Here is a 12,450-nt window from a genome sequence, read left to right on the forward strand (position 1 = left end):
TGCATTTTTTTAATTACCTGTAAACATTGCTTTAAAGTAGTCACTAGCAGATGCCATCATTGCTCTGTGTACTGGGAAGGCTTCATCTGCATCTCCAGGTAATAACGTTACATCACAGAGTAAGCCTTCTATCCGCAGTTGATCAAAACCCTGGAACAAGGAAAGATATAAAGTTTGAGATTATTATGAGACAACATAGAGAGTTCAGTTATGCTAATTGCCCAAATCACTGTACTACACTTTCACCAAGAATTTGAGCACATTTATAAGGTAACCTTAAGCTATATTAACAAGAAAAAAAATGAACCATTAAACTAAAGCATTTTTACTGACAAGCAACATTCCTGAGTTCTCCACTCATTTAAACATGTGACTGGAAACTGTGCTATTTCTGCGTGCATCTTTTTCTTTTCTCTTCTAATGAATTTATTAAAAGCAAGTAACATTCCATATAAGCAAGTCGAACTTGACAAAACTAAATTCAGTTAAACCCCCACCCAAGAGAAAGACAGAAAGGCCAACAGCCAGAGTAAAACTTTAAAAGTAGAAAAAGGGGAAGAGAAATCTTTTCCCTAATATGAATGCTTATTCTAAAATGTTATTAATTAGATCCTGCCAGGTTTAAAAAAATGTTTTGAACAGATTCTTTAAGTGAGAATTAGATTTTTTTCCAATTTCAAACAGTATATAACATCAGTTGCCCACTGACTTAAAAGAGGTGAGCTAGGATTCTTCCAGTTGAGCAAGATAAGTTTATGTGCTAATAGTGAAGTAAAGGCAATTACATTTGTTTGTCCTCCTCCACTTTAAGCCCATTTGGGAGAACACCAAAAATAGCTGTTAATGGATTAGGAGATATTGTGACACCAAGGCTGTCTGAAAGGCATTTAAAGATTTTGGTCCAGAATGATTTTAATTTGGTGTATGCCCAAAACATATGGCCCAATGAGGCTTGAGCTCAATTGCAACGTTCACAGGTTGAATGTTGCCCTGGAAACTTTTTGGACAATTTTAAATGAGACAGATGTGCCCGATAAAAGATTTTAAGTTGAATAATTGTATGCTTTGCGCATATGAAGCTAGAGTGAATTCTGTGCATGGCTGCCTTTTCTGAAATGTTGAGTAAGAGATCCTTTTCCCACTGTACTCTGGGAAGGGACTTTAAAATGTTTTTATATATTATAGAATGTCTGAGTCCTCAAGACTGATTAATATTTCTTCTGGAATAGAAGTAGGTGGGAGGTGAAGAAACTGGAAAAATTGTTTTGATGGGAAACTAAATTTGGAGTGTAATTGTTCGTAGGATGCAAAGACGTTATCCATGTACAAATTTCTAAGTGATTTAACCCCAAATGTTTTCCAAATATTAAAAACTGTGAAAGTTCGAGAGGGTGGAAAAAGGTGGTTTATCATGCAAAGGTGCCACAGATAAAAGCTTCTCTATCTTGAAGTACTTCTAACATCAGTTCCATATTCTGAGTGAATTAAGTATAATTGGGTTGTTAGTATATTGACTATAACTTGTATTTACTGGTGCACAAAGCAAGGAATATAAAGAAGTACTGAAGGACTTTACTTCTATTGTGGAACAAGCCTGTGTGACAATGTCCAGATTTTTACAGCTTGTATATTTTCCGCCTAGTAATAAAAGTGAAAGTTAGGTAGAGCCATGCCACCTTCTGCCTTAGGTCTTTGTACGGTTACCCTTTGGATGCATGGATGTTTTGAATTCCAAATAAACGAGGTTATGACTGAATCTAATTTCTTTAAAAATGATTTATTAATGTATACTGGGATGCTTTGAAATAGAAAAAGTATGATGGAGGATAGACCATCTACGCAAGTCTTGCTTAAGGTTTTCTATGCAGACAGCAAAATTTTTTTGAAAAAGACATGTTTACTTGTGATGTTTACCCCTAGGTATTTAAACTGATCTGCGATGATGAAAGGGAAGGTGTCCAATCCAATATTGTGTGCTAGAGAGTTTCACTAGAAAGAGCACACTTTTATTCAAATTAACTGTAGTCCAAATATCTTTTGAAATTTTCTTAGTGATGTTAGGACTGCAGGCACAATATTTTGGGGATGATATATATAGTACCATATCATCTGCATATAGTGATATTTTCTGTTCAAGTCCTCCTCTGATAATCCCCTTTATCTCAGAAGCATTTCGAAAGTGAACTGTTAATGGCTCACTGGTGATTGCAAATAGCAGTGGTGACAGGGGGCATCCTTGTCTAGTTCCATGTTCAAGTTTGAAGTAGTCTGAAACAATCTTGTAAATACACACTGAAGCTTCTGGATTGGTATACGGTAGTTTGATCCATGCACATATGATCGGGCAAAAAACAAATTTGTGCAATGCAGTGAAAAGGTATTCTCATTCAACCATATCAAATGCTTTTTCTGTATCCAATGATAATAAGATCTCTGGGGTGTTAGACTTTGTGGGTAAATATATTACATTAAATACGCACCGAAGATTGGAAGCTAAGTGTCTGCCTTTAATAAATCTGGTTTAGTCTTGTAATATTACTGAAGGAAGCACTTTCTCAATCCTTCTATTTAGAATTTTGGAGAGTACTGTATCTTAACATCATTATTCAGAAGTGAGATTGGTCTGCATGATACATATTGTAGTAAGTCCTCATTTTTTCTTAGGGAAGACAGTAATTAATGCTTGGTGAAAAGTTTGAGATAAAATTTTATTGTGTTTGGCTTCTGAAAATGTTGCTAATAAAAAGGAACCTAAATTCATTAAGATTTTTTTTTTTTTTTTTTAATATAAAATTCTGCAGGGTAGCTAGGCATCATGGTCTGCTGCTTTCCCACTGTGAATGAGGTTACAGCATGCACTAATTCAGAGAGCATCAGAGGTTTATCCAGTTCCTCTGCACTGAGTATATAGCTGTGGTATCTGTGATAAATCGAAAAATGCATTAGATTATGTCTTGTCATCTTTAAATGGAGTAGAATATAAGAACTCTATAAAGTCTATAAGTCTATAAAGGTGTGCATTATTTTTTTATGGTCAATGATTTTGGTAATATTGGTATTGCACTGCAATCTTCCTGCTTGTGGTTTTGTTGAGCTAAAGATCTTATTAGCCTTCTCTCCATGTTCATAGTAATAATGTCGCAATTTAAAAATGAGTTGTTCTGTTTCTTTTGTAGTAAAGAAGTTGAGTTCTGAATGCAAAACCTGTCTTTTCCTATTAAGGGCCTCATTTGGAAACCTGGGGCCTCATGTATAAACGGTGCGTACGCACAGAAATGTTGCGTACAAACGTTTCCACGCTCAAATCACGATGTATAAAACCTAAGCTTGGCGTAAAGCCACGCACATTTCCACGGTACCTCATACCCTGGCGTACGCAATTTCTCCGCTCGGTTTTGCAGACTGCCGGCACCCAGCATCAAAGCAGTGCTACTGTTGTTGTGTGGTTACCATTTCTTTCTTAGACCCACATTCCTGAAGCGGCTTTATAAATACACTGAAATTAACTGCATATTGTTTATTAGTGTAATGCATCTGATTGTAATTAACCTGTAGCAATATAATGGTCCAGGGAATAGCCATAGTATTCCAAATACCATAACAGCTTTAGCGTTGTTACACTCACTGCATCTTCTTCTTCTTCTTTTAGCTGCTCCTGTTAAGGGCTGCCACAGCGGATCATCTTTTTCCATATTACTCTCACTGCACTACTTGGAGTATTTATATCACTGTATCTGAGTGGGGAATCACAGCAGCAGCTGATCGGAAAGAGAATTATCGGTATACAGTTTCAAGCACACACTACCTCAGCCACGGCAAAATGCGTCAAAGCCTTTCCTGTACGGACCTCGCGTTTCAGATACAGTTTCATCCCAAGAACTATAAACGCACTCAATCAGTCCATCAAGTGCTCCATGTAGAACTGTTTGTACTTATAAGTACAATTACCCCACTGTAAACTTGCACTACAGTTATAATATTGCACAACCTGCGCCACTTTATAAAGCGCGTATGATGATGATATCATTTTTAAGATGAAATGCAGCAAAATATGTTCCTTATAGTATACAGATAAAACTTTAACTTAATTTAAATAATCTGTATTGTTAATAATTAAACATGTGTGGACACGGTGCCGCAGCGCTAGCTAGTTCACGGATAGCTCCTGCCTTGTGCTGTATTATTGCTAGTGCTGACGCGATACTGGAAGGATAGACGGATAGAATAATTAAACATGTACTACGAAAATATTTCAATGTTCCTTAAAAGTTTTGAAGAATCGGCGTTCTAAGCTTACAGATGGCTTAACGTCTATTACAGAGCTGATTGTGTGGTGATTGGGTATTTGGAGAAAGAAAAGTAAGGACAGGAATTGGAGGTTAGTACGTTTGAAAGAGACAGTACTTCTGTAATAAATTATTTCATCGAAGGTCGCACATGGCGCAGTAAACCTCTTGCGTGAGATATGAACAATCACTGCGCCACCGTGTTCCCATGTTTAATAACATGCTTTCATTCCTATCATCATGAAAAAGATATCACGTATACATCTCAGTATTTTAATTATTCAGAGAGCTGTAATATCACAAATGTAATGGATTCTGTGTCCTGTCGGAGAAAGAGAAAGAACTGAAGCACGTAGTGATTCACACACAGAGCACATAGAAGATCAAACACAGAACAAAGCATTTAACGTGCTACTTGAGAAACTAGTAAAATAAACGATTTTAAGGTGAAGTTTATGATGTTCTACTTTATGACAAAATAAACTACGTGATTAAAGTGGAAATTTCGAGAATAAAGTTGACATTTCGTGCTTTTTTCCCCCCACTGTGTGCCTATTTTTTTTCTCTTTACCCTAATAAGCTTTCATATGACACTCAGACGGTCCGCTACGAGTAGCCTTTTCACACCGACTTTGATATGTGACAACTTTTTTTATTTCGGGCACTGTGCGACTTTGTGAACTTGAGCTTTCGAGTTTCTCCGACACTATGTCACTCGATCAACTTTCTTTTGTTGATTATACCACTGTTTAAACCAACAAATAGTACGTTTTTCCTTTGCCTCCACTTGGTATTCGCTGAAATTCTTATATTTTTTCCCCCTGTGCTTTTCCCATTGTCTTTTCACAGAAGGCTATTTATATCGATTTGCATATTCAAAGAGGCATAATTCTGGGACGAGTTGGGGTGGGACAGAAGGCGCGTGCACGTGTGTTACTTTTCACGCTGATTGGGATTTATGTAGTGGAAGAACGTGAAAGTTTGCGTACGCACAGATTCCTGCATCTGGATTTTTCTGTGCGTACGCACATTCCCACTTTTGTGCTTACGCCATGTTGTAGTGTGAGTTCTACGCACGGCGTTATACAGGAGGCCCCTGGTGTGTTCTTGATCTATTCTGGCAATGTCACGGATTAACTCTGATGCCTTCTTGATTTCCTGATTTATTTTTGTGGAAGCAATATGAAATAATCTGTCCTCTTAAAAATGACTTCAAAAGAGTAGTATTCTTGCAGAGACCTCTGAGGATGTATTTGTCTCTTAAAAAAAAATCAAAAGGCTTGGATTTAAACTTGGTACAATTCTTGCCAGCTAATAAAAGTGGGTTAGCTGAGAAGATGAGTATGTGGGGCATAATGATTTGAGCTACATAATCAAAGGCGCATGGTCAGAGATAACAATAGTGTTGTACTTGCAAGATTTGATCATGGACAAAAAATTGTTATCTATAAAGAAATGATAAATTCTTGAGTAACAGTGATGTACTGGTGAGAAGAAGGAATATGCTCTTGAGTTTGGATTTAGAAGTCTCCAAGGGTCTGAAAAGTTGTAAACAACTACTGTGTAATTGTTTTTGCAGTGTTAGATGTTAAAAGCCTTTGTGGCATGAGACCTATCCAGGCCTGGACTTTTACCACAATTAAAGTCTCCGGCCATTATAATTTCAAGAATGTTCACATTACACCTGTAGGAATTGTTTGCATCAACTTGCGGGGCTCAATTAACTTCACTTTCCGCAGAAAAACTGTAAGTTGTTAACCCATTACTGTTCCCTGAAAAAGGTCTTTTTGTATAAATCTGAAATGGTATAATATTTTTCTGTTTTTAGTAACCTAAACGTTTTTATTTTATCTTAACTCCTGACAGTTTATTAGGTATATTCAGTGGACTTGTACTGCAGAAATGTTAATAAAAAAAACAGAAAACTGGTATTCTTAAACATTTGAATGGTAGTGTACTGTAATACATTATTTGCCAAGTTGTGTAGCAGGCTGTACTGCCAAAGGGGCCTTCAGATATTGACTTGATTACACTTTGCTAAAGCTGGCTGAGTATGAACTTTAAATTAATAAAATTGTCCTTAATTGGTGTTTAAAATGTTAGACTCAAGACTGCAACATGGCACAACACTGAAAAGACTAGATATTATGTAATAGAGAAACGCTAAAATGCAGATGAGGCTACAGATTTGAGCAGGTGAATGTTCTAAGATTGTCTAGGTGAACAGCTTAAGCAATGCGCACACCCTGGGAGAGGCCTGAAGAGGAAAAATAATGACTTTGTTTTTTTGCCGAATAATTATTGTTTTTGCTTTAGTAGGTTTCTTGATGTTTGCTTTGCTTTTTTTGTTTATCTTTCTATAGAGTTTATATTTTTTGCCACTATTTTACTCAACACCATTTAGTTTTCATTCAGGTTTTGGTGGTGTTAGCAAACTATCCCCGCACTCTTTCTCATTTCTTTAAGAACTTTAGCATAACAGATTTCTGCAATAACCTTTCATTTCAACTTCTGGTATTATCACTTGGGATTTGGTATTGTGGTTTGTTGCTGTTTTTGGACTTTTGCCCACTGTCCATACGTTTCCTAAGATTCTCCTTTCATCTCCCAATCTTGCCTAAAAACAGTTATTTTACATTCCATCGTGGCTATAAAAGCCCTCAAACAAAAAGAGTCAAGATGCACAGCACCTTCAACTATAAAAGAACAACTTAAAAATAAAAAAAAATTAAAAACGCTTTTCTAGATTACTATACTGATGTCAGTTTGTCTTTGTAAGCAACATTACTGGCTAATTTTGACACAAACTTTTAAAATTTGTGGTTATCATCATATGATGTAGTCTGTTCAATATATGTTGTTACTTTACGCTTCCTGTACATTTCTCCTTCAGTACTTTCCTCTTTGACTCAATGTCCCCGTGCAAATTGTCCCTGGCACTCCATGTGGTTAATGGTTTTAACTATTCACTAATTTGAATGCATCCTGCTTAAAGCAGTGCATCATGTTTTACAGAAAGTATTTACAGTAATGAGCTCTACACGACAATGAAATAGATGTCCGCTTTAAGAAAATCGATGGATGGAGATTAATTGACAGGATATGTTGACCAGTACTTGCTGGGTCACTTTGTATATTCTTGGCAGCTGGACTGGTATATTTGCTAGAACTGCACACTGTCCAATGCACAAGAGCATCTCAGAGTCAAATAGTGTAATTTAGACATTTGTAGTTCAGCCTTCCTTCTATCATACACTCCAGAATAAGTGTACTAGTCAGAATTATTCCATAATTCACAAATACTCCTTTTTAATGTATAAATGATATTAAAAGTTCAGATACAGCGTTGTGCCTGTTTATGGATGCCTAAAATCTGAACCCCTGGGACAGTTTTTATTAAATAATTTGATAACTTGTTTAGGCTTTGTACGCTTGTAGGCATTCAATAAACATACTGCATAAAACTTCAAAACATCAAAGGGACAGAACATCAACATCCTCCTCATGCAGAATGTATGCACTCTTAATTTCTCAAAAGACACAGTCTCTTATGTAAAATGCTTTTCTGGCCTCATGAGGCATAGCAGGGATAGTAATTAGTGAAAAATTTTAAATTTAGAATAGAAACATGAACTTTTGAAACTTTAAGATCTTTTGTAACTGTTATAAAAACTAACCTAAAAATAACTAACAGATCACCAATTGCATTAAAAACAACTTATTGAAATTGTATTTTTGCCAAGGTCATTTCCAGTATGTTGCTATGAAAGCGTGGTGCAAGATTGTATTTTTTTTTTTTTTTTTATAAATAATCTGCTATGTTACCATAATAAATCGCAGAATGCAGCACCTGTTTTGTTACAATCTTGAAGGAAGAAGCAAGTTCAAAAAGAAAAAAAACAATCATTTTATTAACCTAAAAGGATTGGTGGGTTGAACAGTTTAAACTTGTTATAGTGTAAATCAATGGTCACGGTTTTAAAGTGATAGTGATTCCTGTCCTATTTAAATATATAATACAAGAAATCAGTTTATCTCCACCTTGTGCTGTTGACATCATTCACTCAGAGGTTTAAAGTGCCTATTAATATCTTGACTTAGTCACACCAGAAAAGTGTGGTCTTGGAGGCTATAAATCAATGATTTATCTGCAATAATACAACAACCTCTATCCTACACTGCATCAATCATGGTGCCAAGCTACAAGGTTTATCATTTTAATTCAGATGCAAAACAACGTGCACATGAAATACTGCAAACAAAGCTGGACATTACAGTTACAAGCAGCAAAAATAGCACAGAGGCATTTATCAGATAATATAAAGTGGCAGGAGCTAACAATGTAAGTTTTTCTGTTCGATATATCTGAATAAATCCTTGAGAAAAACTCTAGAGAAACAGATAAGCAACAAAACAGAGGTAGATGTCACATATTAAATACAACAAAAACTTGCATTTACCACAGAAAACATAAACCTATAATAAAAAGTTTATTCACAATACAAAATAAAATCTTCAAAATTTACTTTCTCACTGTAATCAAATAGCTTTTTAAATTTACTTTATTACCTCCTTATATTTGAAAAGATGTCTGATACTGTGACTTGGAAATATATTAATATACTGCCTGTGAACTGAAGGTTTCATATCAAGCTCCGTCTTACCACACTGCGGAAACAAGAATGAACTCTGCTACTTGACTTAAAAGTGGAAAAAGCATTATTATTAATATCTGCTCCACCACTAATTGGAGCAGTGTACCAAATATGGGAAAGTAGAAGCATTATATTTTATTATGCAGCAACTGATCAAATACATTGCTTCCGAGTTCACACAGATGACGCAAACAGAAAAAAAATCCTGGTAGCTTCCCTCAGGCTTTTGATAGTAATGCTGCCATATTCTACTGTACTAATTACTTCTACTGTACTGATTCCCATCAACTGCTGTAGGATGCCTGAGCAATGTGCTTTGTAAAGAGAAATACTTTTGAACTACCTGTCACATTTGAGTTAGGAGGGTCACTAACGTAAACACATGACCCAAGAGCTGGTTCCCAATTTACCCAACTCTTAATATGAAGCAGTACCGCCTGGTTTAGGATGTGAAGGGGCTTATCCTTAATGATGCCAAGAACATGATTCATTATTTAGCTGACAAAATTCAGTTCTCTCAACTTTTGTCCATATTTCTTGAGATTCTTATATCTAGGCATAGGTCCTTCCATTTCCTACTCAATTCAAGACTAAACAGAATTCATTCCCATAAGCAGTCACAGTACATGTACGTCTTTCTATGCATAATTTCTAATTCTTGTATGCCTATTCTGAAGTGTGATGAGCAGGAAAACACACAGCACTCCAATATGCACTCTCTACTAACATACTAAAATTTGAACACAACTCCTTTAACTTCCAACATAATCTAGTATTTTATTTGTATTTCAAACTGCTTGTGATGGTTGTGTCAATGTAAAAATATAAATCTTTTTCAGAGTTTGCTTAAACACTAGCTTATCTCCGAGGACTGAAATGGATTGCTGCCTCCTCAGCATTTGGTATCCTTCAGTTTTCATGTCATCTGCAAATCTGAGTACTAGTTAGAAAAATCTCCCACTAATGTTTAATAGGGATTCCATGTCACTACCCACACTACTTCAGCCTGCAACTTTCCATAAACATATGCCATTATTTTATATGCAGTTAAGACCTACACTGCATCCAGTCCAGCCATGTTACAATACTGAATGTTTGTCTGCATCTTAATGTAACACAAACAACATTGTTGGCCATATCAAGCCTGTTAAAAACATTGTGCATGAGCTGCTCTTCTGCACTGTGCTCTTACTTCTCACGACTTTCACTGCCCACTGTGCCATATTGCACCTTCTCATTAATTCACATGAAAAATAATGTTAGCAGTATACAAGGGAGATATGACTGAAAGTGTGTTGAGTGCTACTCCAATATGCAAATAAGTATTTCATTGTACTCTGCATATAGGAAGTGACTATAAATCTAACTGAACTGTTTATACTTCATAACATTTCTTTCATGTCAAATTAAAACCTTAGATTTCTGAATAAGCTAATGCAACTGGCCACTTGCCTGTGTTAACTAAGTTGTCAAAACCAAACAATATTGCATGTATTCAAAAAAAAAATATGTCAGAGTAAGTAAAAGTAATTAGTATCTTTTACTGTTTCATGTAGGTGGACATTTATTCAAAGCCATAACATGATGAAGCAATTTTGCTTTTAGGAATAAATGCCAAGACAGAGTTGCAATTTTAAAACAACTTTGATTTAAAACATTATGAATACTATGTTTGGTGGTTTCCTCAGTATTTGGGAGAACTCTTCCAATCAGTGTTGTCACCACCCAACAACTCTGCAGATGCGTTCCTCAGTCCATTCTTTATGCTGTGTGAAATGAGAAGTCAAGCAAAATGACATCTTTTGTTGGCTAACTAAAAAGATTACAATACACAAGCTTTCGAGGCAACTCAGGTCCCTTCTTCAGGCAAGATGTAAAGGAAAAATTATATATTTTTTTTTATTAATGGAATTTTAGAGTTAAAAGTCAAGGAAACATAGGAGAATGGTGAGGCACAGCAGAATTGCTGACTTTTTAAAATTAACAAATAATAAAAAAGTAGAAAATATTTTATAGAGAAAAAAAACATTTAAATAAAAAGTGTGCAAAAAAAAAAAAAACACATTCAAAAGATTATTATCCACAAATTGCAAACAAATAGTGCCAGTCACAGGAAACCATGATAAGGCATTTTGTGAATCAAACAAGATTAATTACAGTATGAAGAGAATTGTTTCTCTTCACAGTATTCTACTAAAGTACATGGCATCCTGCTCATTGAAAATGGCACAGCATCTAAGGATGCAAAGATTTAACCTTCTCATTGGAATACCCAAAACATATCTTACAGTACATTGTAAATAACCACTTGGCCTAGTTTTGCACATTTATCTATCCATTTTGTCTGCTATAACTCAAAGCCTGCATGCTCCAGATGCAAACCATGAACCCTGGCTCTCACATTTGCATGTTTCCTCTGTCAGGAGGTTATGCAACTTTAATATTGTTTTTATGTGTGGAATTTGTTTTTTCCTTTGAAGAACTGAAATCTGTTAAAGAATATAATATACTCATGGATTATGTTTTTTCTAAAGTGTTGCATACAATTCTCTTCAATTTTATATTTTTGCAAACCTTTATATTTAGTCCAGTTCATCTTCTGTAACAACTGTAGTAAATTCCGATACCTACATTCACTATAGAAGTTCTAGACACCTTTCAAGTATTATGGTTTAAAGATTATATTGCAGTATTTAAGAATAAAGCTTTAATATGATTTGCCTGCATTTAAGCAGTAAGTGAGCTAACAGTTACAATACAACAATATTAACAATAACTAGCCGAAGCCTGCCGTAGCATACGCAGTGTAAGATAGGAACAGAAAACTGTAAGAAAGGAATTCAGAAATCAAGAAGAAATAAATATTTCTTGAAAGACACAGTTGTGAATAGGTGTTTTGGTGGAGACGACAGATAATGAGTCGGAAGATCTACTCGTACTACAATATCAGGTCTATGCTCTGGTCTTTGGGTATCCGACAGTGCACGCAGAATTTTCGGCCAAGCAGGATTACATGTGAAAGTGATAAATAAAATCAGGCTTTCCGAATTTACGTACTATGGCCATGGCATTCTGATAGTTTTGTTGCATGTATCTTGGACTTTCTGGAAATGTGGACGGTATTATGATCATTTTGCCTACACGTACGTTGTTATTTTCAGCGTTTGCTTGCAGTGCGTCTGATAGCCCTTTGTATTGTTCCACGCGCAGATCATGTTGATGTAATCCAAGATAGTTGAGACGCGCGCCCTCTGTTTTAACATACGCATTTACGACGTACTGTTGGAATAGTTTGCCGCTGGAGTGCAAAATACTAAATGTATTCCTCATTTCTAATCTGTACGCGTAAAATTGGCATTGAGTAAGCCTTATTCGCTTGGCGGTTCCTTTATCGGTAACATGTTGTAAATCTTTGTGCCAGCCAATGTCTCCGTAAGGGAATAAAAGTGGGTAAACCATAGGATCGCAATTCATATTGAGCATGGAAATCTGTTTACAGGAGTTGCCTA

At 35.7% G+C, this 12,450-nt stretch overlaps 1 protein-coding gene across 6 annotated transcripts in view; it reads right to left on the reverse strand.

Annotated features, from left to right (window-relative positions):
- klhl13 (kelch-like family member 13) overlaps nt 1-12,450 on the reverse strand; it is a 178,235-nt gene that overhangs the window by 75,105 nt on the left and 90,680 nt on the right. For all 6 annotated transcript variants that reach the window (XM_028816087.2, XM_028816086.2, XM_028816089.2 and 3 more), the window contains one exon: nt 18-150. In XM_028816087.2, coding sequence (XP_028671920.1) covers nt 18-150 — 133 coding nt within the window. The remainder of the gene's footprint in view (nt 1-17; nt 151-12,450) is intronic.

The sequence above is a fragment of the Erpetoichthys calabaricus genome, chromosome 12 (assembly GCF_900747795.2).
Source record: "Erpetoichthys calabaricus chromosome 12, fErpCal1.3, whole genome shotgun sequence".
In the NCBI taxonomy this organism is placed as follows: domain Eukaryota; kingdom Metazoa; phylum Chordata; class Cladistia; order Polypteriformes; family Polypteridae; genus Erpetoichthys; species Erpetoichthys calabaricus.